Below are 26,483 nucleotides of genomic sequence, written 5' to 3'. Positions count from 1 at the left end.
GATGCTCAGTCTATTCACAAATCACATACAAGTCCTGCTTTACATAGGGACTGTTAGACTGCTGAGAATTCTAGAAAATAACTCATGGTTATTTTGACCACCTATTGAAACAAAATGTGAGTTTTTCTCTGATTTTGAAGAATCCATAAAAATCTTCACAGAGATCACAAGATGCCAAGTTTTACCCACAGAGCTAAAGTAAGGCATCAATCAGCAGTTCTACTGAACAGGTATTAGTGCATAAATACAGTATCACTCAAAATGGTCAGGAAATTCACCTACTTCAATTAGGCATAACGAGAGGAGACATTCCTGGAGGGTGGCACAGAGGAAAGGACTTCCAGGTTGGAGAGGAAATAATTCCAGGCCCTACTGTGCTGTAACTGCAGTTCTGCCTCTCTACCCACTTGTGGAACCAGTGACAGAAGGCAGCTGCCTCTTAGTGCTGCCTGAGGGGACTGAGACTTCCAGAGTAACCTCAGCCATTGCCCACCATGGTGTTACTCATGAAACACTCCTGGCCACCAGATGCAATTACTGCAAACAGACCCTATTTCTACGTCAAATGCCACATAAACAGTTTCTGTTTGGAGGTGGCAAAGTCACAGAAGGTTTTACGTTACTTAACTTCGATGGCCAATCTATCTTAACATTAAAAATGAACAGCAACAAAGAGGACAAATGTATTTTATGTCAGAAAGATCACAGGTAATTCTGCTTACATCAGGCTTTCTAGGCATAATACTAGTAGCACAGGGACATGTTTTCTTTAAAAGAAGCATCCCGCCTCATGAAAAATGTGGAATCCTCCCCTGTGTTCACCACTACAGCTGGTTTGAGATATTCCTCACATAAATTTTCAAGTTTTGGCCTAAAAAAGTGTACATGATTGACAGAATTTTCAGCTGAAATCTTTAAGTATCCACCAGAATTCTCCACAGAAAGCAGGCATTTTCTGGGAAAAAAAGCAGTCAAAAATAGCTCTGTATCAAGAACAGTTTCGCTGGGAAATTTCCAGCAAGCTGTTTTCAGAAGTACAGGCTCAAGCCTTGACAGGTTTTGAGAGGTAAATAACACTGAATAGGCCTTCTTCAAGGAGTCTCCAGGACATTAAAAATGGAAGGACGGAGGAGTTCCCATCAGTAACAGAATAAATAAATTCTCACAAATTACCTTTCTTTGCATTAGAAAGTTCAAGAGTTTCCACTAAGCTGTCATGGGGAACCAGATCACATCTATTGGCTTTCTTCTGGAACACAGAGGGAGTAGAGCTTCTCCAAGCACTTTGAAACATGCCAAATGAAAAATTAATAGATTTTATTTTTTTTTTTTCTTTTCCGAAGAATATTTTAAATGTTGATAGGTCCCTGCAAAATTCTTTCAAAAGTTAATAAACATCTTTAAGCTACATGTGGCATTGGCAGGAAGAAGTTAAACTACAGATGGCAAAACAGATCTCTTTATTTGCACATCCTTCTCTTCATCTGCAATGCTAAAGCAACCACAAAAAAAAAAAAGATAATGCATTTCTGCCAAATCTATGTCAATTTAAAGTAGATTATTCCTTCTGGGTTTACACTATAATTTGATCCAGCTGATCAAAGATGAGTGCATTATTGCTTTCTATCTAGATCTGAGGTACAATCAGTGTGCAAAATTAAAAAACCCAAAGTCTATCCAAGGTAAAACTAGAAAAGACCCAACTTTTCACAGCCCTGCACTCCCATGGGCACTGCACTGGAGCCATGGGATTATTTCCAACATATACTAAGGAAGGATAAATTGGAGGAGGACTGTGCTGTGTATTTTCAAACAACAGAACTTCATTCATGGCTACCTGAATCTGGGATTACAATTTATGCCTGTTTATAATAACAATAAACTAAATACACACAGACTTCACCAACTTATTCAGTATTTTTTCTATTTTCTTCCTAGTCACGCTTTATTTTGCAAAACCCACAAACTGCAATATGTCATTTATCCAATAAATTGTCAGCTGTCTTCACAGTTTTCCATGACCACAATCCCATCTGAAGTGTATTTTCTGAGTTGAAACAGATAATTGCTGCCTCATTTTAATTCCAGTCCCATCTTAAAATGCATTTCCACTAGTAAGTCAAGATTAGCTTTAATTATTAGGGAATACTAATGATCTTGTACTCCAATTTAGCAGTTATCTATGGACTTTTTTTCCAACAAATGCTTCCTATCCTCCTCCAGGCATTTAGGTCTGGTCCCTGCATGCTTGTAGTAGTGGCAAGCTATGTGGAATAGTGCTGTTAAAGAGGATAAAATGAGCTGGAGAAGGAACTTAGATAATTTTTTAAATTTCCTACTCCACATCTCTAAGTGTCTATTAAATACAAAGGTGTCTGTGCAGTTTTCCAGCTGGGGAAATCTCACTGCCAAAGGCACCTGGAATTATCTCTCTTGTATGATGCTGTTATATTTTCTTTCTAAAATCTACTCACTGTTCTCAGGAGACAGGATATAAGGAATGGATACTATTTGAGTCCTATTAGAAAGGATATATTGAGACTTATAATTCATTTGAAGAGCAGCTTGAAGCTCTGTGTAAAAGGTAATTAAATGAAGACTGGGTGCAGCCTGGCTGTCAATAAGGCCAGCCTAGAAATCCTTTGTGGAGCTATTGCTCTTCTCTGGTTGTATACCCCCCTTTGGCTTTTCATTGCCAACCAGCCTTACAACTTTGCAACTATCTCTGAGAAAGTTACAGATGAGTAAGAGCTGAGAAGAAGGAGAAGTCCTCACATCTGAAGCAAGGTGTGAATAAGCGACAGGTCTGCTGCCATGCAGGAATGGAGCTTTCCCAGGCTTTTTCACTGAGCAGAGCCTTCTGCTTCCCTCAGAACCCTGAAATGTGAAGGTTGGGAGCCAGCAATTGCACAGTGTCAGGAACACCTTCCTGGGGATGGCTCGTTCAAGGTATGGATGGCTGCTCCCCTTCTAACAGGAAAGACACATCCCAGCTCTCAGGAATCCTGCCTGTAAGCAGCAAAGCCCAAGACAGGATGGTTTGTTATCTACCCAGGTGCTGAGGCTGCCTCAGCCATGCCTTTCCCATGTCACCACAGGCCTTTATCTCTCTCACTTTATGCCCCAGTTCTTCACACTAAAACACAGAGCTAATCCCACTTCTCCATCCCTGGAGTGCTGCCATGAGGATAAAGCACATGGATGCTTGGCAGTCAGAGCATAACCAACCTGCAGTGCCTGCCATGAATAATGCTGTGCACAGATACCTCCACTCAGCTTTCCTGGAGGTTGTTCAGCAATTAACAGCCAGCTGCAATATACTTACAAGAAGCATTAAGACTGGGCTTGTGCTGGTATTATTAGAGGCAGCTGGTTTATTTTAAGAATAACTGCATTAAAGCACAGTTAGAGAAGTGAAGAGGTCACACAGCATCTCAGAGACATGGGCTGCACGAGTGCCCAGGGGAGCATTTGGCTGTTCCATGTAGGGCTGTGTTCACCAGTGACTGGGCTGGAGGCATTTAAGGATAACAGGATGAAAGCACTGATTTACTTGCTGTTAAGCAACTCTCTTATAAATTGGAGTTTGGTTTCACTCACAGTGAGATACTTTCTTTGATTTTCTATTCCCAACAGATAGGACTAGGGATAGTGCTCTAAGCAAAAATGCTGCCTCTGGTAAACATGGACCAGTTTCTAAGTGCATTGGAAGCTCTGGGTTTTGCAAATGCACTAGAGAACGTGCTATATTTATTCTGTAACATCACTGCTTTTTGTTTGTTAGTACAAAAAATACTAAAATTAAAGCCACATGAATATTAAATTAAAATTTAAATAATTTATTTTTAGTTTTGCCCTGCAGATGGCTTTACTTAAGGGTACTGCTAACAATCACTTAAAATATACATGCACACCTGAAAAAAATATTTATTTCTTAATTAATGAAAACTTATTAACAGAGTGAGAGCACAAAGCTTTAAGTAACTTCTAGGTGCACTAGAATCCTTCCATTCTGGTTCCTAAGTTCAGCTCCACCAAACCAGCTGAATCAATGTGGAACTAACTGCAGGCAAGCAGGAGCTGGTAAGAAACCATCATGATTTGAAGCCAGAAGAATGAACTCAGATTTTTTTTCAGGAATTCTGGTTTTTTGCAAAAAATGCATGCCATGTTATGTGGTGCTACAAAAACACCATTAGGATGACAGCTTTGAAACAGCATACTGCACCTATGCTTGTTAAAGAAAGGAAGTAATGAAATTATTCACTGTAAATAGATTGATTGATTTCCTTTTCTTTTCCTAACAGTGAACTGTCCAAACACTGAAAAATTTAGTTAATCTAGTATTAAAAACTATGCACTGATTGTATAGGTACTATTTCTCTCTTAGAGTAATTTTTTTTGAAGAGTCTGTTTTTCTATGATCTCCAATAATGACTTATTGCATAATCATGTGTCAACAATTCAGGTGTCAGACTGAAGACATGAATCAAAGCTCAAACTCAATTAAAAACAGCAAAAAAATTAGCAATAAGCATCCTATCCTCAGAGTGAGAATCTGAAAGGCACATGCCAATACAGCTCAAACTTAACTGATAATTTAGGTAAAAATGTATTTTTCATAAAAGTTATACTAGATTTCATTGTAGAAAAGGGGCATAAAGTCCCTGTGAGCACAGATGAAACATGTTTAAAATAACACATCCTCACTAGAAATGCTTTTCAGTTTGCTCAGTTGTACTTCAGCTATATGAATTAATGGGGAATGCATGACTGAAGTTTCATACACACATCCACAGATGGCCCTTGCCAGGAGCAAAAAGACATGTAAAGTAATAAAGTTTCAAACGGAAGGACTCCCACTGCTACGGAGAATACCAGTGTGTGCTATCCTGTAAGAGGTAGGATCATCAGGCACAGTCCTGATTTGAGTGATAAAAATGAATATAGATTGGGCTAGACTGTAAAATACTGTAAATCAACACAGCAGCACCAACTTCAGAGTGGCAGAACCTGGCCATCCTGTCTGACATTTTAAGCCTGAACGAGACCAGCAGATTCTGGGTATCTTGAATAATAATTAGACTGTATCCTATATATAATGCATAAAGAGACACACTTCTCATTCTAGTGATAAAATTTGGTATTTCTAGGACAGTAGATGTAATGACAAAGAAGGAAATTAACAGAAAATCACTGTGGCTAATAAGGAAGTGTTGAGCCAAAATATTAATTCTCTCCACAGAGGGAAGACAAGCTAGACAGCAGGCAGCAGCACAGCTGTAGAAGAATTGGCAATTTAACAAATGCTATGTCTACTATCTTTAAAGTACAAAGAAATGATTTGTCTTTGCCAGACTCTGAAGAAGGTAAGCTGACATAAATTAGAAGACATTAATGGATGTTAGTTTCTTATTATTCACATTGGCAAGGTTCTCCATCATCTTCATGAAAATTCAAGTATCAAATAGAAAAATGCACAGAAAGTTTCACTCAGTTATCATAGGCTCCTCCAGACCATCACTTCAAAATCAACCCCTGCAGCAATGTCCAAATGCCAAACAGGTCAAGAACACAGCACAGCTGACACCATTCATCCTGCTCCTAGAGCTCCACGCACACATAATGGCACTCCTCTCTCAGCTATCTGCTCTGCAGTGTAGCTTGTTCACCTTCTCACCCATACAAAACCACACACAAAAAAGCAGGCATTTATTTTAATAAAGTTCCACTGAGAATGTGCAGAGCAACTCAGCAGAAGTAAAGGATATTTACTTTATGCACCAGGGTGAGTACTTGTGATGAGCAAGACCTGGAATGGTAATTAAGGCTGTTGTACACTGCCCTGGAAAGCCACTCAATAGCACATCTTCAGCAGCACAAATATTGCAGCACAGCAACGTGGGACTGCTGAATGTTCTGTAAAGTCTCCCAAAGAGATGGCACACTGGTCAGAGACAGATGTAGAACAATATCCTTGAAGATTTAAAAAACTTGACTGATGAGGTCCCTGAGCAGGACTTCCAGCCTGAGGGGATGTTTCTAACACAGGACAGTCAGTTGTTCCTGCAATGCCTACTAGTTATTAAACCAGATTTCCCATCAGTGATGACTCATTTCAGCTGCTCTGGTTCAGAAAAGTAAGTAAACAACAGCCACAGGTCATTCCAATGGTGTTGGAGGATCAGAAAATGAAGATTTTGGAGTACAAAAGGGGAAGAACGGTGCTTGATAATTGCATGGAAATGTAAATGCTTTGGGGATATTACATGGAGACAGCAAATGGCATAAATTTGAGAGACTGACTGAGGTATTTTGGTAAGTCAAAATGCAATGGAACTGCTTCTTATCCAGATGATCTCAGCTCTGTTTGTGCACTTTCAAACGTGCCTCCTGTCTGTACAGTGACACCATGGTGGATAAGATTGTGATGGGCTCTCCCATCCTTCAGGACACTTACAGTGTGAGAGTTTGAGGCTTTTTTGGTTTATTTTGATTTTTTTTTTTTTAATGGACAAGTTTGGATCCCAGCATTGCTAGAGGCAAGCAACTAATTTTACTATTTATCAATTAATTATTTTTCTAGCAATTGGGAGTCTAGCCCTTTGGCTTAACAGCTAAGCTGGAAGCTGGTTAGATATGGCAAGTGAGCAGATTTTTAAGTTGCCTGCTATGCTGAACTGCCATGCCAGGGCTCTAGCACACTTTCTAAGCAATTCATCCAGCACCTACAGATCTAACACCAACCTCTCACCTTCCACATGCACACAGGGCTTGGGAAAACAGCTTTGTAATGATGTGCAAAACCATCCATGCATAATTGTACCATTGCTCATATAGGGGGTTCATGAAAAATCTAATACCTTATCACAGCCTGTATCAAAATGGAACAATTTGCAGATTGAAATAGGAACAGACCCAGGCTGGAAACGGATTCAGTGATAACTGGTTTTGCTTGATGATTTTCATAGACAACCTCAGGTGTAGAGACTTCCAGGCATTCCACAGCTTTGCTGAGTGGTGATGGGGAAGATAAAGCAAACAATTTCCCTTTATCTGAAAATGTGTAAATGAATGATTCAACTGCTATATCAGTTACGATTGCTAAATGGCTCTTGACTTCCATCAATGGCCTGATGAAAGGAATGAATGCTGACAATGATAAATTGTTTTCTCAGGCATTGAGACTTCATGACAAGAGAGGATTTCTTTTGAGGTGAGATGACACCATATCAGTTGAATATTGTTCTTCATTACAGGCTCTGGAGGCACCCAATGATTTGCTGAGCATTTAAGCAAATTGTGGCTTATCCCTTTGCCTCTCCACAGTGATGTGGATCACCTCTCTCTACTGAATGCCCAGGCTATAACACAATAAGTTGCTCACCATGTCTCCTCTCTCACTTATCCTGTTACATTTATCTCAGTAATCCATTACAGACCTCCTGTAATCTGTCTCCAGGTTCTGAGAGTTCCTTAATGTAAATGTGTTTGCTCAAATACATCAGACTTAATGGACATGCTTTAGGATGATGCATGTCACATTTAATGTATTTACCACATTAATCAGGCTTGTTTCCTTCCCATCTATTTCAATTCCCCAAAAATGAGAAAACATGAATTTCATAGCTGTTCACTTAGGACCCCAGTAAAACCACCCAGTTTTAGTAGTTTGCTTAATGGTGGACAAAACCAAGTGATTGGTTTGGCAGAGGAGGGTGTCCAGTATTTTTTTCTCTCACTGGAATCCTGGAACAAGCTTATTACAAGCAGAGGGACTGCTATTGTTTTCAACAAACTTTGGAATAAGGCATTAGATAATTTATATAACTAAGCATTAAATGGCATATCAGAAATGAAATATGAAATATAATTTCTCAGTTCCAGTGTTCATCAGATCTGGATTTCAGAAAGAAACCAAGAGGGAAAAAAAAAAGGCAGATGGCACAGGAGCAAGGATCTGTTGGTTAGAAATGGTTACTGGTATGGATAGAGAAAGGCTCTGAATGGTAGTCTGGATTTGTGCTTGTCCACACAAGCAGCGATCACCAGTTTGAAATGATGCAGGTGAACAAACACGAGGGGAAAGGTGAGAAAAGAAAATGTATCTTTTTGTGGGAAAAACATACCTAAGAACCAGGAAGAAAAGAGGAGCAGTAAAAAACTTCTCTGGAGCACTACAAAGAGTGCAGGCTCTTGTCACAGAAAAGTCTGCTCATGAAGTGTGTTTTCTTATTATCATATGTATAATTTCATAGCATGGCTACTGAGTGCTGAATAAAACAATATCAGAATACAAAAGCCAAGGTTAACATCCTCAGTATTTGATATGTTAATACAAATAATTGTAATGCTGACATTTCATTTTAAGTCAAACCCGCCTCTATCTGCAAAGTTACATGTTCTACCTTTGCTATCAATATATCTGTAAAATTACTATCAAGGAGCTGGCAGCTTATCTATCAAACTTTCTGTGAAGGACACTCCTGGTTTCTATTGAACATGGGCTTTGATCACTTTGCTGCATATAAAGCTTAAAGGAGGGGATTTTAAAACACAATGCAACATATAAAATACTCACTATACTTCCTCTCTGGAACATGAAGCATCTAAGGGAGTCTACCAAATGCTCCCTAAAGAAGACAAACCTCAAAAAAGTTCCTTATAAAATAAAAAAAAAAAGTTTCTTCCTTTTTCTGACCAGATTGCCTTTAAATTACACTGCAAAACCCTTCTGAAAGGTTGTTCTTGGAAAGCAGAAAAAATGATGATCAAACCTGCCATAAGGCAGATGATTATCAAGAACTTTAATGGCTTGGAGCGCTGGGCTACAGCAGAGCTACAAAAGAATCCCTTGACCTCAGTGTGTGTTTTTGTTCAGGCACAAAGCACCAAAGCCTCCAGTGCACTTTTAATGTTGCTTTAATAGTGTGGAAGCCCAACCCTTTACCTAGCTAGAGACTTTTCAAAACCCTTTAAAGTCTCTGAAGACATTTGCTCTGTATTATCTACAAGGTTCCCATTTAACACTGGATGAATCCATTTAGAGCAACTGACCTGGACCTCTAATGAAAATTTGACAAATATTAGTTCCAAGTCCTTCTTCAAAGTCTCAAGAATTCTGGCTACATTTATCTTCATAATCTCTGCCCAGCTCTGAATTTCACTTGGAATTCTCCAAACAAACAGCAGGGTCAATGCACAGTTAGGTGATTTGTTTCCAGGAACTGTGAATCTTTCTGCTGTGGATTCTAACCCCAGCCTGCCTCAGGGATTTAACTCCCCACACAACTTCAGTAGGAAGTGCCTTGTGCTTCCAGTGGAGCAGGCAGTGCCAATAACACCCAGATGGATTTTGGATTGCTATGACCAATTCTCCAGTTATCAAGTATTTTCTCTCTAAAGAACCCACAAAAACCTTCAGCTCTATTCAGATTGTTAACATCTATTTCATTCTTACCAGCGATGTTATTTTGATGAAAAAAATCTACTTGCAGTGCTGCCCCTGATATCCAAACTCAACAGGCTTTTATTATACAATCAATCTGGCCTTTTAGCTCAATCAGTGACATATCAAATATAGCAATTGAAACCAGAGGCTTTCCAGTTCAATAAAACAATTCCTCCAGATGAACTGCCCATGCTTCCACGTACTCCCTGAATTTCAGTGCTTTAGACCAGAAGAGTTTGATTCACTTATGTTGCAAAGGATGAAATGCCTGCTGGAAACCCACAATGGTAAACAAACACATTCACACATTGAAATATTTGTGACAAAAAAAGAAACCCTCTTTCTTTTTACTGAAACCTGTGTGTAAATTTAAGAACAGACTTGAAACTTTCTCAGACACTTCTCATCAGCCTGTATAAGCTGAGGCTGTTTTGTGTGAAGCTTGAGGATATCATTAGCAAAAAGCTTATTCCATGCTGATTTGCCCTTCTAGCAAAATCTCACCCATTTGCAGTAACAGATATGGAAACTGGACTCAGAAAAAATATTATCATGCAACTTTCAAACTGGGGTTTGATAAATCACCAAAGTGCTGCAGTCTGAAAAAATGGCACATTCAGACTTTCCCTTCAGCCTCAGCAGAGGTTCATACCAACACTGGAGAATGATATGATTAATTACAACTAAATTTCCTGTTCATTACAGATACATTCCCAAAAAGAAAACAGCCTGTTAATTTGTGTATACTCAAAAATACTGTTGCTGCATACCCTAGTATTCCCATGTGAAGCTGACTGCAAGAATGAATTCTTCAGTAATTAGCATTTGTTTGCTTGTGCCACGGATTTTTGACTTTTCCCTTGAAGCTGTTTATCAATGAAAATTCTGAATGCATTTTAATTAATACAATCACTTTTCCAGGAGCAGCTGCTAATTTGAAACAGTAGTTGAAATATGAAATATTGAACTTTTTTATTGCTTTTTTCCTCTCAAGATGTCTAATTATTACATTCTGTATGTAAAGGTGTCATCTGTAATTGTCTTGTAAATTTTTGGGTCATTGTGACAATGGGGAAATTCAAGACAGATAATGACACTTCTATTCCTTGGGGGGAACAGAATTCTTTTTCTTTGTAAAATGAAGGTGACTTTTTTTATGTTTACATGGGAACAATACTGTCAGGATCTTGACACATCATCTGTGCATTCAATAAAGGAATTTTCTTTATAGGAATACTCAAAGACCCTGCTGTATCTGTCTGAGTTGGGGAGCCTGCCATGACATGAAGAAGAAGTCACTACTTTCATCATGTCCTTTCCTCTTAGGTACTTCAGCATTTTCCACTTCATCCTCTTTCAAAACACAACTGCTTTATTGCAAAGGGCTTGAGGGAAGAGCCCTGAGGATGACAGGACTTCAAAGGGATACTCAGGGGTCCTTAGGTCTGCTGTCTGTGGGGGTGGCAGCACTGGCAGCATCTCTGCTTCCTCACTGACACCACAGCAAAGGCACCCAGGGTGTATCACATTTAAAAAACCTTTCAAAATGGTTTAAGTATATTTTGAAGAACAATATAGCACAATATAATGACTGCTTCATGTGGAAATGATCATGTGTTCCTGAGATGTAAGTATATAGGAGGGAATTTGTATATAACTGGGCATCATTGCTTTCTTTCAACTGGGCAAATCTGAAGAGCCAGCACAATACTTCAATTGGTTTAGATCAGCAACTGACAATTAAAAACCTAGCAAGTGGTATTTGACACATTTTTTGATCCATACCCAGGAGTTTCTCACTGTTAGAACGTGCTGAACCAGACTTGTCTCACATTGCACCTCCCCAGAGGACTGTCATTAGTACCTTGTTTCTTGGTTAACTGGGCAGGACTGCTGTCAGTTCAGTTATTTTAGTGACAGCTACAGAAACACATGCTTTTCCTGCTGCATAAAAAACATTTTCCCTGCTAAATGATAGCTTTTCTGCCATACACTCAGCTCTAAGTCTGTTTTCATAAAACCCAGTAGAATAAATGCATTAAAATACAGCAAAAAACCCACAGCAAAGTTTGTTTTCTGGGGAAACAAGGGGAAATGGCTTTAAGCTGATGGAGAGTGCATTCAGAAATTAGTAAGAAATTGTTTACTTATAAGGGTGTTGAGGCCATGGAACAGGTTAGTGAGAGAAGCTGTGGCAGCAGAGAGTTTCAGCAGGGGGAAGAATCAGTATTTTTCTATGAAAACATTTGTATCAGAAAACTGCCAGAACCTCTATAAAGAGATTTTAAAAGCATCTGACGACCTGCTCCATAACCACTATGTCCTGTCAGAGACTTGGATTTGGTGCCTGTGGGAGGAGCAAAATATTCATATTTCAAAAGCCACCAGAACTATTTATTACAGGATGCAATAACAAATAAAATACCAAAATATAGCAATTAGGTCTCAGCCACAATCACCAATTACACTGATGAACAACAAGGATACTCTGGTGTAATTTTACAAAAAAAAAAAAAAAAAAAACAAACCCAAAACTCTGCAAATAGTTGTTTGTTTGGGTTTTTTTTCTTTTTCAGTATCTAGATTAAAAAACTGAAACATTTCACATAGTTCCAAGTAAAAGCTTTGAGAATTTTTGGTATGGATGCAAAATAATTATTTCAGTATGAGGAAAAATAATTTTGAACAATCTTAGGCAATGTATTCTCTGCTGAACAATTTCTGGTACCAGAAAAGAAGCCCTTTATGTACTGCATGAGAGGCATGAATTTCTGTTTGTGAATCTCTGCTAGTGCCTGCCACTGACAGAATGCCCTCAGAGTCTTAGACTGTACAAAGTTCTTGTCATTCAGCTGTTGTCATGGAGCCAGGTGATGGCTGAGTTCTCAGAGAGGAAAGAGTTTAGGGATCTTTCCTTCAGGTAACACAGCCAGAGTTTATTTGTCTGAATTTGGGACTGAAAGGGCTGTACAAGTCAATGAAGCATGCAAACATTTTCCTACTGCCCCCAAAAGAAATGTGTTTTGACATGATACCTCTGCTTGGGCTTGCTGGTTTGGCAGTACCAGTGAAATGAAAGAGATTCTGGCAAGAAAAAATGGAATCAGATTTTAACTTTTTAATGAAATTTTTTACTGCAGCCTCTACTGCAAAGGCAACTTGCTAAAGGTGAATTTTCCTTGTTCAGTCAGTTTTTTATATTGGTGACACTCTGCTCCAATACAAACCTCAGACTTCTGTTCTGCCCTCCATTGCCTATTAGATATTTTTACATGTACTGAGATTAAAAATTACTGTGTGCCAGCCACGAGGCAGGGTGCATGGTGCTACCCTTCCACAGCAAATGCAACTTTATTTTCAAGAACAGCTTTAAGGACTTTTGAACAGACACCTGTTTGCTGTTCCTTGTGGCTTAGTTTATCACAGCAATTATTCTGCTATTTAAATTTTATTCTAAATTTTACTAGTTCAAGGCCAGATGACAGAGTTACAGTATGTCAGTATTATTCCCACTGAAAGTGCCATGCACAACAGCCCTTATGTTAAGCCACTGTGTGTAACCCACAGTTCTTGGGGGCTGAAATGATCTTTCATAACCCAAGACCCTCCAATCAAACATTGCACTGACCCACAATTGTAATGGTGTGTACTCATCTCATGCATTTGATGAAATCTGGCTATTGGGGAGCTAAATGAAGGCTAAAGCTGACATAAGGGGGCAAACAAACAAAGTAATGAGGATTAAACATGTCTTTTTTGCAAGTGACAGCAATAAAATCCAGTGTAAAATATAATTCTGTACCTATCACATGACTCTGACATGTAGTCCTTGTCATGGTGTCCTCCTCTTCTTCTTGCAGGTTCTCTGTGACTACTTTAGCCTGTACACAGTGCAACAACAAAAGTGAAGAACATCTGTGACTCTGTTTATGTTGCTTCATGACAACTACAGAACGTTTTGCAGAAATAAATCAGAGTAAAGTTACATGGCAGCTAAGAGTGGAATATATAACCTGTCCTATTCTATGAATGATGTCTGACGATAACAACTTTAATTTCATTCAAAATCACAATATGCAGCAATGAAAAATACCCTTGGAAGATGCACTTCTTCAAAATAAAAACCTAATAAATGGTGTGGTATCTCTTTAGTTCAGTTTGCAAACACTGAACTTTGTCATTTTTATTTCCACCTCTGTTTAAAAGCATTTATTACCTAGACAGAGAGAAAACATTCATTTAAGAATGCAGTGCACTCGAAGAGCCTGTGTGAGGTATTCAAGTTTGTGTTATTCAAACCCCTCAGATATTATGGGTTTTTTCCCAAGGTGTATCCCTGCCCTGTCATTCTGCACTCCTATTTCCCATGTGCACAGATAATCTGAGTCCCTCCCTAGCACACAGTGAAATCCCCCTCCCTCCATCACATGCCATCAGTGGCCACCATTCAGTTTCAAGGACATATTTTTCTGCCATGCTCCATAAATCAAACAGGAATAAAGATACTTCCAGGGTGATGAGAGGAGGAAAGGCAGCACTGCAGAAAAAATTGCTTTCAATATCTCAGGGATCTTAAATTATTTGCTAATCACTCTCTGCTGTTTTAAACTGCTTACAGCATGCTCACAACAACAAGAGCACATTTTGTGATCGAAACCACTGGAATTTATCATCATTTGCATGACATATCTTTGATCACAGGGTAAATCCTGCTGGCTGGGTTACACAAGTTGCCCTGTTGACCTCTTGTGAGCAGCCCAAGTACGACACCAAAGACTTGCTCTCCAGATTTTTAAAAGTGCTTTTATCATCTCTTAATCCCAGGCATTTGATTGCATCTTTTCTTTCTTAGGAAGTGCCTCTCTTCAGGCTATGGAAAATGAGGAGGGGGGTGTTCATTTGGCACCCAGTTCCAGGTGGAACAGTTTCTCATATTTGTACAGTGCATGGCCAAGTGCTGCTGTGACATTTCACAATATTGGGACAGATCCCTGGGTGTTCCCCAAACACACAGACTGAGCACACACAGTGCCACACAAAACTCTGGGTGTCTTGGGTTTGGTGCCACATTTCTACCTCACAAAGTGAAACCCGTGGCTGTTCTAAATCCCACAGGGCTGTAATAAAACCACAAAGATGAAATGAAGCAGCGCAGCACAAAAATGAATGTATCTCACCTTAAGCTCCAGCCAAGGACACGAAAAAGTACTGGAGAACATGGAATATCCTTGGTGGAGGCTGAAGTGTTATGTATTTCTGCTGGCTGGCCTTTAGAGCAAAGTGCTTTTTTTGATGAACACTAACGGGAAGTGTATCCCTCTGAAGGTGAATGCACAAGGCCACCTTTGGTGGAACACTGCTTTTTCCATAAATTCTGTGGCAGTCCAGCAATAACATTCTTTGCATGAACAGAAATCAGAGGTAATTGGTGCATGTGTTATGGTGTAACAGTGCCTCAAGCCTTTACCTGGCACCTCATAAGAAAAGTGATTTAATCATCAAAAATTAAATAGCTTTTAAAGGAAAAGATTGTGCTAGAAAATTAATGTTAGAAACTGTTCTGGCCAGGATTTAAAGCAGCAGTATATATCTGATAAGCAGTTTGGAAATACAGCAGCTTCTGCACTGAACTGTATGACTGAGTGCACTTTGCATTGTTCAGAAAAGAAAAGAAATCTTCCTGGTTTAGGGCTTTTAAAAAGATTTATGCTGTTTTCTCCAAAAGCATTAATTTTGTCTTTTTATGAGGGAAAAAAAATGCACAACAGGCCATTCTACTGCATGTGTCTGTTTTCAGTCACAGCCATCTCCCAGCCCTTTGCAATCTGCTTCAAAGTAAGCAGACACCAAGAATAACTGGAAATGATAGTAATAAGATTCATGAACTTTGCATTTAAAGACTTTGCATTGTTCTTCTTCTAGAAGTTTGGAGGACAAGATGAAATACCACACATTGAGGAATCTTAAGGTATATCTCTTTCATAAGTTAGCATTAATAACTGTAAGCACATTGAAAATCTTGTTTTTCTGGATGTCATCAGTCTCTTGGCACTAGATATTTCTTTCAGGAATTAAGTGCCACAGAAAACACAATATGAAACTCAAAAAAATGAAACATATAAAGGTAACTTAATCTTCAGAAACCACACAAAAATACTTTGTTTCCCTGTTAACAAAAGAGTATATGGTGTAGCAGAAGTAATGCCTTTTCACCATGACTAACATGTCCTTAAAAACTAAACAGTATAATTAGCATTTCTCCATTATTTATGTACATTAAGAACAATCTTTGTAGTTCCTTCACAAAATGAAGTGTGTTTCTTTAAGATATACTTCAAAGACTATTATTGCAGCATTTAGAAAGACTTCACAAAATGACAGACAAAAAGCACAGCAAATTATTGTAGCATTAGAAAATAATAAGTTATAATGAAATTGTAGAAGCAATGTGTAGAGTTTTTGTACTTCTGTACAGTGAAGAAAGCTGTCAGGACCATATTAAATGGGGCATAGTTAAACTGAGTGGCTCTGATAAGGGGCTCTGCTCTGCTATCTAAGTTCTAGATCAGTTGGATTGAATTTCCTGCATATTGCACATTTCCAGACTTTCATTCTCTCTCTTTCCTTTCAGTGACACTACAAGGACAGCCTTAGATATGCTTATAATTTGTGGTTTTATAATGCAGGAGACATCGACATTTTCAAAGAAGAGATGATACCAGAGGAGTCAGGAAGAAAGTTTTCAAACACATTCATTTTGCATATGTTCCCTGTAAGTTTAAAAAAAAAATGACCTTGCAGATGTTCTCAGCAAAGACGTCTGTATTAAAGTTAAAAAAAAAGGAAAAAAAAAAATTGCCTGAATTTGAAACTATGTATGGAATGTCTTGAAACTATGTATGGAATGCCTTAACCTCAAGCATCCTCAACATCAGCCCTAAGGTAGGAGTTTTTTCATTTCCCATTACAAAGCTTTTTCAATGTTCCCAGAGAGTTTGTATTTCAGATTCCCCCAGCTGTATGTGCTGCACTTCAGTACCTCAGATCTACCAGAACACAAAAGGAACAGCCTCAGCTTCAGAGCAGGTATTATATTTGGCACCAGTTTCCAGGCTGTTTGTTAAAATTGTGGTTATGGTTAATAATAATCACATTAATATGGACAAGACAGCTATCTCAGGAGTGAGGAAAGAATGCTATAGGGTTACAGCATTTCTGCTCTGCTTGGGCTGGACTTTAAAACATCGTGGGGGAGGTCCTTGCTAGGCAAGACACTGCTCATTAAATTCTAAGGTTAATTAAAAGAAGCTTCACCAGGAAGGGCACCCCTTCAGCCTGACTTTACTCTGTGTGAACACTTCTCAGTGCAGTAAAGTTAGTCCAGAACCAGACTCCAGCAGCTAACAGAAAACAGGGTAATTTTTCTTCTACAAAACAACATTCCTCCTCTCTGAGTAAATTAAATTATCAGGTACAGTTAGTACCTTACTGAAGTATAAAACTAACTACAGGCCTTAACAGGGAGATTTTTAACGGCACAGAGTGAGATGCAGGTCCAATATATGTTTCTGCTTTTGAACATTCCCTCTTAAGTGACAAATATTCCCAAATGTGGTCAAATGATTTGCCTTTTCCACACCAGCAGTGTACTTTTTAGGCTTAATGACATCTGTAATGTTCAGAGGAATGTTCAATACTGGCATGCAATTTTAAGGGAAAGAGGAAAAAATAAAATAAAAAAATGGTCCTATCATTTCCCTCTACTACAGAATGATTATAGCATCATTGTGCATGTATCTTCACAGGAATTGAATTGCCAGCAGAAGCAGTAGAATCTTCATGACTATCTGTATAATGTGGCCTATAGCCAAGCTGCCAACTTTTGTATTAATTCCCAATCCTCTAGCTACACAATATCCTTCTATCTTACATCTAAACAGTTATTATCCTGTTTGCCTGCAATGGCAATAAGAAACACATCCAGGACTTAAAAAGAAGGTAACAATGTTTTCATGTACCGAAGCACTTACCAGGGTCTGATTCTGCATTTCCATATCAGCTTTTGTGTTGCTGTTTTTCCTGTGGTTTCCTTGAGAGCTGATAGAGTTGCCGCGAAGAGCGGAGCCCTGGGAGCTGCCCTTCGACACACTCCTGTAGGAAACATTATTTGATCCACTTTCTGTCTGCTGAGCTGCTTTCTTATCAACTCTGCAGGTAGAGAGTGATTCCTCTGATAAATTGCATTGCCCTTCTTCAATCACTCTACTTTCCCATTCCTTTAATGTTTAAAGTAACCTCTCTGTATCTTTCTGTCTCTAGACCTTTGAGTGATAAATGTTTCTAACTAGCCTTGATCAAACCTGTCACTTGCAATTTCAGGTAGTATATCAATTTAGCCTTTCACATCTGATGATTTATATTATATTTGGGACTGCTGTGGGGCAAACGTGAAAACATAATATACCCATTGCTAAGTTCTTCTGTGACCAAAGGTTGTGAGAGCTGGAAAGGTAATTAATTCTGACAAGTTACCAAATATGTGTTTTCTGGTTAGAGTACAGGAAGATGGAATACATTAAAACATGTACTTAATTACCCTCTATATTTACACACCATCTGCCTAGATTCTTGATTTCTGGAATAATTTGAATTATCAGCTTGGATGTAACTCGCCTATCTTTAATTTCAAAGACCAATGGTTTGGTTAAAGTAACATGAACAAAATTATCATCTCATTCTGAGTACTTTATTTTTTCCCTGTAGAGAATAAAGTCCAGCTTTTGCACCTACTGTTTGCTACTGTGCATTCTTAGCACAAAAAGAACATACATTGAACTTCACATCTGGGCATCTGTAAAGCTACACGGACATCAACACATCCCACATTGTGTTCTGGAGTTTTACCTGTTTAAAAGCTCTCTCATGAAGCTGTCTTTTGGTGAGTAGGCAGCTGTGGTAGAACCTCTGACTTGTTCACACTCAGTCTCACTAGGAGAGTCTTGGGAAGGCTTCACAATTTTGCTCTCCATGGCTAAAATGTCACCACTGTCAGCTTTCCTGTTAATTTGATTTTCTATTTCACAGTGCTGCTCGGTTTTCTTCTTTTCTTTTCTTCTCTCTAATTTTGCCTGCTTAATTCCAAATCCTGAAACTTTTGTATCCTTTTTTTCCACCTTAGTTTTAGGAACATCAGTCTTCCTGCTACTCAGCGCTGGGAGCTTACTCTTTCGGAAGCCAAACCAACTGGCTATAGAAGGGCCAGTCTTTTGCTTACTCTCCACAGTGGGGGATTTGGTTTGTCCCTGACCCTTTTGCACATTTTCTTGAATGCATAGCATGACTTTCTCCTCTATTGTAGGTTGCAGAGATGGAGAACTCAAAAGATCATTAACTTTCTCAGAGGTTTCTGCTAATTTTAAAGACATTTGCTGTCTTCGTGACCTCGTTGCTTCCAGTTTATGAGGACACTTTACTCCATCAAAACTTTGGAAGGACAAAATTTGTTTGGCAGATACAGTAGCCGAGGCTTCTGTACTCGAACAGAACTCCAGTTCTGCTGACAGAACACTTTTTTTACCTAGAGCTTCATGCTTAAAGCTTTCAGTGCTTTTCTCACTCTGCACAGATAGACTGCGTGCATCTTTCTGAGAAAATGGTTTGCTTCCATCACATTTTGAAGTGTTGTGAAACTGGTCTACTTTTTGAGATGATCTGAAGGGCAATTTGCTTGGGCTTCCATGCTGGCTATTGCAACTACTCATATTTCCAAGAGAGCCTTGTCTAGGACAAGAATTTTCTGTGGGTTTACCAGTATATAAAAGAGCCTCTGGTGTCCCTGCTGTCCCAGGAGCAGCCTTGATCTGAAGCCCTTCCACGCCTGAGTTCTGCCTCGTTAGAGAATTCCCTCTGTCAGAAGTGTTAGTAATGATCTGAGTCCTTACTTTCCCAAGCCCTTCAGTCCCAGGGGCAGATGGCTTCTCCCCTGTGTGGATGCTGAAGCTCTGACTGCGAGCTTTCGCTCCGTTCATGCCCAGAGCTGGCTTCAAGTGCGACTTGTTGCCGGAAGAAACAGATCTCTTAACTAATTTGTTTTCTAATCCATCTCCTCTGTCTACCACCAAGCTGCAGCTTTCATGTGAATGAGCTGATGCTGTATCCATACTAAGTCCCACAGCACAATTATTTTTTACTTCAACATCAGACCTGGAGTCCTTTGATTCCGCACCCGCTGCGCCTTTGGTGCTTACACAAACAGACTCGCTTTGCTTGTACTTACTGGAGCTCCCATTACTTTTGGAAGCTGCATTTATGCTGTCTTTTTCCTGCTTCCCTGGTACAGTAGAGCTCTTGCGGAGAAGCTGGGGAGATTTGACAAATAATTTCAGTCCTACAGGGAGACGGGTTTTCACTCCTCTCTCGTTAGAGTTTTGAGAGGCGTGCGCAGCATCGCCGGCAGGAAACGGCGCTGACGGGAAATTGTTTACCTGAGATAGCAGAGGCTCACTTGTGTGACACTGAGGAGTTGTGGGGAGAATGTTTGGCATCTTTTGTAGCTGATCCAACCCACTGTCACTGGAAATATTGTTTCTGCTGGAATAGGTGTCTTGTGAAGGAGTTGTTTCCAGTGATGGACAGCCTAGAGAAAAGGACCTGGCTGTTTGAAAATCTGTGCTGGAATACTCACGATTCCTGTGGAGACCCACCTGATTTGGGGTTTTTGGGCAGACTTGCTTTGTGGAAACTTTGGAAAGTCCTTGGCATGCACTGTGGGATTGCTGAGATGTGCATTTATTTTGCATAATTCCTTCTGCGTTTTCTTGAAGGTAAGATAATTCAATTTTGGCCCCAGAAGATACATTTTTTGCTTGCATTTCATGACCAGATTGATTATGAAAGCCAGAGTTCACAGTTCCTTTTAATGGAGATGATTTCAGTAGATTTTTTGCTGTTTCAGTGGGACCAGCTCCTCCTAACTTTACTGCTAGAGGTGGAGAATTAGCATAATTAGGCCGAATCAACAGGGATGTTGACCTGCCTGGAGGAAGGGGTGGGGATGGAGACCGGGCTTCTACAGTAGCTAAATCACAGTGAAAGTCTCTGGTTGGAGGTTCCCCATAGCTACTGGACTCTATAAGGTGCTGAGGCAACAGTGGTGATGCTGGACTCTGACTCTTTGGATACTTTGACCCATCTCCTCTGCCAGGACGTTTCCAGTCAGGCAGGGCGTGGGCAGGGGGCTTTGGAACCTGAAATTCAACTTTTGAATCAAAATGACGAGGAGGGCTTTGAGCCTTTTTGAATCTTGAAAGCTTTACAGGTGGCAGAGCAGGTGATTTCTCTAGGGCTGTGGGGCCCACTGACAGAGCTACAGGTGCCTCCCCACTCTCAGTCATCAGAGTTTTTTGGGGAGAAAATTTACCTCTGCTGGGTATTTTAGTGACATTTGGCTTTTGATTGATTCCTGCATGCACAGTGGAGCTTGAATTGACCTTGCATGATGCATCATACACTGGCTTCACTACTTTCTGTCGTGAAGCATTTTGCTGTGTCACCCTTCCACAGCGTGAAGATTCACCACAGGTCAGGGGGACAGTTGTGTTTTTATTCCCTGTATTATCTTCAAGAGTATTTTTCCCAGTTTCATCTTCCTGTCTTTCTGGAGCAGTGTAGTTTCTAGCATTGGGTCCTGGCTGCAAATCAGCTCTTCCCTGAGGTATAAGTTCAGCATATTCTGCACTGGGCATCGTTTGTGGCTGGTTGATTGAGATCTCATTTCTTGTTACAGTGACAACTCCAGTTTGATGTGAGCTGATTTCAATTGGCTCACCATCCTTTGCATCGTATATTACTGTAATGCACTCTTCAGAAGAGGTCTTCTTTATAACCTTCTGTTGCTTAATGAAATTACATGTCTTGGGCCTAATGTCTGGGTGAACAGGTATCTGGTTCTCTTCTTTGTCAGTAGATACACACTGAGAACTCTCCGTGACTTTGAGCAAGTCAGAGGACTCTGTATACTTCTCAGGAAAGGGAGCTGCTAATAAATCTGAGGGACTTTTCTCATCACTGCTTTCTATATGCAATTCATCCAAGACTTCATTGTCATCAGTGTCTGAAAGCTGAAAATTAAAGTCCTTCCAGCCTATATTAGAATGGCTTTGATTTAACTGTAACTCAGGCAGCTTTGCTCTGGTGCATGATTTTACTTCTGCCTGAAATCCACTGACAAAACTAGTCAATTTCTCAGGTGTTTCCTTTGAATTAAAAAACAGACTTCTTTCTGGCAAATGTTTCCTGTTAGGATCCCAGTTAAAGAGACTGTCAGAAATGCTATGAGTTAATTTGTTACAATAGGTCCTGCAGTCTTTGCTTGGAACTTCCTGCAGCAACAGTAAGGATGAAGAGTCATCATCTGCATCATCATGGGAATCTGAATCATAAGAGAAAGTTTTGTTGTGCTCAATGCAAACACTTCCCATTTCCATTGGCTTACAGTGAGTTTGTTCATTGTGGCCACCACACTTAATTCCAGGGGAATATATTCCTTCGTTGGAGTTCATGCAATCTTTGTAACCCCATTTTGATATTACTGAAGGTGGTTCAAGTAGCATTTTTTGCTCCTGCAATTTTTTCAGCCCTTCTAAGATATGGTTTTCCTTGATACGAGTTGGAGGTAGATCATCTGCAGGACTTGAGAGGTTGCTTGGGAGCGAAGAACCAATGCTTATTCTTTTATCCCATCTCACGGATGACTGTCAAAAGAAAGTAAAAATCACTTGTGTTACAAGTGCTGTCAATGAAAGTGTTGCCATTTTGGTAAAGAGATAGAGGAGTTGCATAAGGGCATTCCATTCCATTCTTTTCTATTTAAAGCAAAGTTCCTTTTTAATAAAGGATTTTACAGTGCTGTGAAGGCTGCAGTGCATTAAAAAGCTGTAGGAAGAACAATATGAATGGAAGGATTAAGATAAAAAAGAAGAGCAGTTTGGAATATGAAAGGCAGGATAAATGTCTGAACAAATGAGGAGACTGTAAGTAAGCTGGAGTGATAAAGGAATCACTAAAAAAATTAAATGGGGGGGGGTAACAGTTTAGTGACAACTGCTTTCAATATAAAAGTGAGAGGAAAGTAAAAAAAACTTCTGGAACAGGCAGCTTTTCAATTAATCTTGTTTCAGATTAACTTAAACTAATACATGGAGAAAATTAATTTGATTTACCCTTTTACTTGTCTTTCCATCATTCCAAGTGTAGGAGGAACCACTGGAATATTCACTGCAAGCACTTGAGAGGGAGAGTTCACTGCTACTGCAGCTGCTCCGAGGATACAGGCGGCTAGAGCCTGTCATATTTAATTGACTCTGGCATTTCAAGACAGGTGTGCTGGATTTCACATTCTGCTGGCATTCCTAAAATATGAGAAGAAATTGAAATATCTTATGGGGAGAAAATGATCATTTAACTTCCCCTTGATTAAGAATGGCAAAGAAAAACCAAGTAAGCCACTTCTGCCTTCCTCTCATGCAATTTAGCTTCTGGTGAATTTAATACAGAGAAATAAATTTAAAATTGCTAACAATTTCATTTGTCAGGAGGAAAAAAATCCACAATCCTCAGTGTTTTCTTCTTTGTTCTTGGACTAGTATTCTGTTCTTCTTATTGTAAAGATTATTCTGAGTCTATTTGAATTATGCTTCATACATAAGCAGCGTGCACCGCTAAGATACAGAAAACAAAATTGTAAGAATACAAGTCCATCCTGACAACTGCATTATAGCCCCACAATGTAACAGATGAGGCTGCACAGCTTGGACAAAGTAAATTAATTTAGTATCCTGAGCAGAATGTCCACTGAGAATGGAATCTCTCCATTACAGTCTAATTTTGGTTTCCTATCTAGTTCAAAGCTTTGTCTAAGAAACTCTCTGACGTAGGACAATCCATCTTCGTGTCGCTCGCAGACAGCTGAAGCCTCCTGCTTATGCAATTTATTGACACTTTATGGCTGCCTTTAGTACTTGTGTAGTTATCGCCCCTTTCCAAATGCAATTTCAGCTGACTGTGACTAAGTGCCAGCTTTGAGGAAGAGAGTAATGAAGAGTAGATAGCACTTTAGGTAAAATATTAAACCTCTGTAGGAGTAGCTAGGATGCCTTTAATTTGTTTTCAAACTAATATTCTTGAGCCTAACAGCATTGGAGCTTCTTTAGTGTTAAGTGCTTGCACCATTCTCCAGTTTCCTTGCAGAATCAGACATCATTTTAATTACCAGGAACACCAGACATGACTACATGAAAAAAGGTTGTGATGAGGTGGGGATCATTCTCTTCTCCCAAGCAGAAACTGACAGGAAAAGAGGAAACAGCCTCAAGTTGTGCCAGGGGATGTTGAGATTGGATATTAGGAAAAATTCCTTCACTAAAAGAGTTGTCAAGCGACGGAGCAGGGAAGTGGTTGAGTCACCATCCCTGGAGGGATTTAAAAGCTGTGTAGCTGTGGCACCTGGGGACATGGTTTAGTGGTGGGATTGATCTCAAGGGACCTTTCCAGCCCGTGGTGGTGAAAGGTTGGATTTGATGATCTTAAGCATAAAGGTCTTTTCATCCAAAGTGAATCTATGATTCTGTGCCTTCGTTTCATAAAACTTACCCTTGCATTTCATTAAGGCAAACTGAAACAGTATTTATTGATTTTTGTATGTAGATATACTTGAAATTAATTTTGCTTAAACGAAGAATTTACACTTAGGAAGAAACAAGAAATCTAAAGTTATTGAATCCATAAAAAAATTATCAAGGCTGTGTATGCCCTAGACTCAGCTTCTTCATGGAAATCTTTGGAACACTCAGTTTGTAGGCACTTCTCATGCACTGACATGTTTGTTGGCCTTCTGCTAATTTCCTCCATTTATTCCCCCATGCTCCTCCCATTTATTACTACTGGGGTTGAACCTTTTTTCAGCTCAATGGGAGAGAGCAGAATTTTTACTGCTGAGGAGTTCATCAGTACAGCTGTTCATCGCTCAGCTGACATCATAATGTTCAGGTTTTGACAAACATAACTACAGGGCAAATCATTATTCTTCATCACAGCCAAAACCTAGGAATGGGAAAATCATTTAGAGGCACCAAGAGCACATTTCACCTCTGGGAATTATTGGTACATGTTCTCCTAGGAAGTCAAATGGATGCAGGAGGAGCAGCCTTTAAATCCAGTGACTCTGGGAAGAATACCTCTTTCAGCATCACAGGCAGGCTGATGCCTGTGGTTTTGGCTCTGAAGCAGATTTTGTTGTTTTGTTGAGACAAATGAGTCTTTATTTCTGACACTGTGGTTCCCCTGGGAGGCCCCCTGCCATCAGCCTCCTCAGCTGTGGCAGTGTCACTCCTGGGGAGGTGGATTGCACAGAGGCCAAGGGCAGCAGCTGCTTGTTCTGGCTATTCCTCTGCATTTTGGCTCTGGCATTGGCAAAACACATCATGTGGAATTCTGCCCCTTATCCTGGGCTGTGTCCCAGCCATCACAGCATTCAAGGGAAGGATGCCTGTAAATCCTCTCCTGTAAGAACCTCCTGCAGGAGGAAAGAGATCACAGCACAGTGACAAGTATTGCCTTCCTGTCATCTTCAGCTAGTCTGAGAGCCTCTCCAACCTCTCACTTTGTTTCCTTTGCACCTAAGAGAGGAGAAAGGCATTTGGTCCTACTGTTTCAGCAATGGGGAAAAATGGAGCTATCCAAGCAGAGCAAAAGAACAGTATATTACTGCAATCATCTATAAGAGAGGAATAAATGTGCAAAAACCATAATGTCACTCCAGATTATGAAGTAGAGTATCCACTCAATTTCTAAATAGCATTCAGATCACTTAAGAGAGTGGAGTTTTCCCCTTCAATTTGGCTTTATTCTCTAAATTATTCAAGAAAGTACTTTGAATAGCATGTTTATGATGCATTAATTAAATACATTTAACTTGCATATGGATCTATTAACTGACATGGTGAAATTTTAATTTTTGCAATCATGACTTTTTAGTCATTACCTTTAATGAAATTAGAGTAAAAAGGCTTGAATGCGATATTACAGTTTAAAAATGTAATTTTCAATAGAAATCAAAGAAAATTGAAATAATCAGACCATTAAAGACACAAAACTCTATATTAGAGCAACTTAACCTGAAGGCTTAATTAAATATAATGCATAATGTTGTTAGCATTTTTGTGAACTTTTGAAACAATGCCTTTTCATTAAAGTGGGTATTACAAGGGAGATTACATTTTTGTTGACACGACTATACTTCAAGATCAAAGGCACAGGCAGGTTCAATGTTCTGTTCTTGTATTCTTTGTTTCCCTGTATGTGATTTTTGTTTTTTAAGCTGCTTTTCCCTTTGACAATGAAACATGAAAGCCACGCTGGCAAACGTTTTGCCAAATAAGCACAAAGCTCACTCCGTCTGAAAAAAATAAAAATGCAGAGCCCATGAATTTTTAAAAGTTCATACATAATATATCATAAAAGTGGGATGAATAATACGGGGCACAGGCTTTAATAAAAAGCTCCTTGACCATTTCTCAGAGATTCTGAGATGTAATCAATACCCAAAAAGGTGTATGGGGGACATTGCTAAGATTTATGCTTTTTTTGCACAGTGACACTATCTGCTCGCTCTATCAGCCGAGGACACAATATTGAATTTCAGAGAACAGAAGGAAGTAAAAGCATTGTTATCTGCCTCAACAGTGTTTCAATTCAGAGATCAGCTTTATGGCTCTTCCCTGACACCAGACTTCAGAGGAGAAAAGGAGGTTCCAGGTGAGGGGAACCAGGGCAGCACAAACACTCACGAGCATCTGAGCATCAGCACTTCTGGCTTGCACCAGGCCTCGGCTTCGTTCTACTTCTGAGAGCAAATCCCCAGATGAGAGGTCCAAGATGCGTGAGTGGAGTTTCTGGAGGGGCAGAAGGGAAGGAGCAAAGCATAAGCATTTGTCAGATATTCAGCAGATCAGCATTTTTAAAATTCCAAACCCTG

At 39.6% G+C, this 26,483-nt stretch overlaps 1 protein-coding gene across 2 annotated transcripts in view; it reads right to left on the bottom strand.

Annotated features, from left to right (window-relative positions):
* Positions 1-26,483, bottom strand: part of NCKAP5 (NCK associated protein 5) — a 351,387-nt gene that overhangs the window by 36,576 nt on the left and 288,328 nt on the right. Inside the window, exons 11-15 of one of the 2 annotated variants that reach the window (XM_059852591.1) lie at positions 26,296-26,400; positions 22,672-22,860; positions 18,356-22,203; positions 17,482-17,659; positions 13,254-13,332 (exon numbers count right to left, since the gene is read on the bottom strand). In XM_059852591.1, coding sequence (XP_059708574.1) covers positions 13,254-13,332; positions 17,482-17,659; positions 18,356-22,203; positions 22,672-22,860; positions 26,296-26,400 — 4,399 coding nt within the window. The remainder of the gene's footprint in view (positions 1-13,253; positions 13,333-17,481; positions 17,660-18,355; positions 22,204-22,671; positions 22,861-26,295; positions 26,401-26,483) is intronic. The other variant, XM_059852590.1, reaches the window with a different exon arrangement.

The sequence above is a fragment of the Haemorhous mexicanus genome, chromosome 8 (assembly GCF_027477595.1).
Source record: "Haemorhous mexicanus isolate bHaeMex1 chromosome 8, bHaeMex1.pri, whole genome shotgun sequence".
NCBI classification, from domain to species: Eukaryota; Metazoa; Chordata; class Aves; order Passeriformes; family Fringillidae; genus Haemorhous; species Haemorhous mexicanus.
The sequence above is the reverse complement of the archived record's forward strand: the minus strand, read 5'-3'. Positions and strand labels throughout refer to the sequence as shown.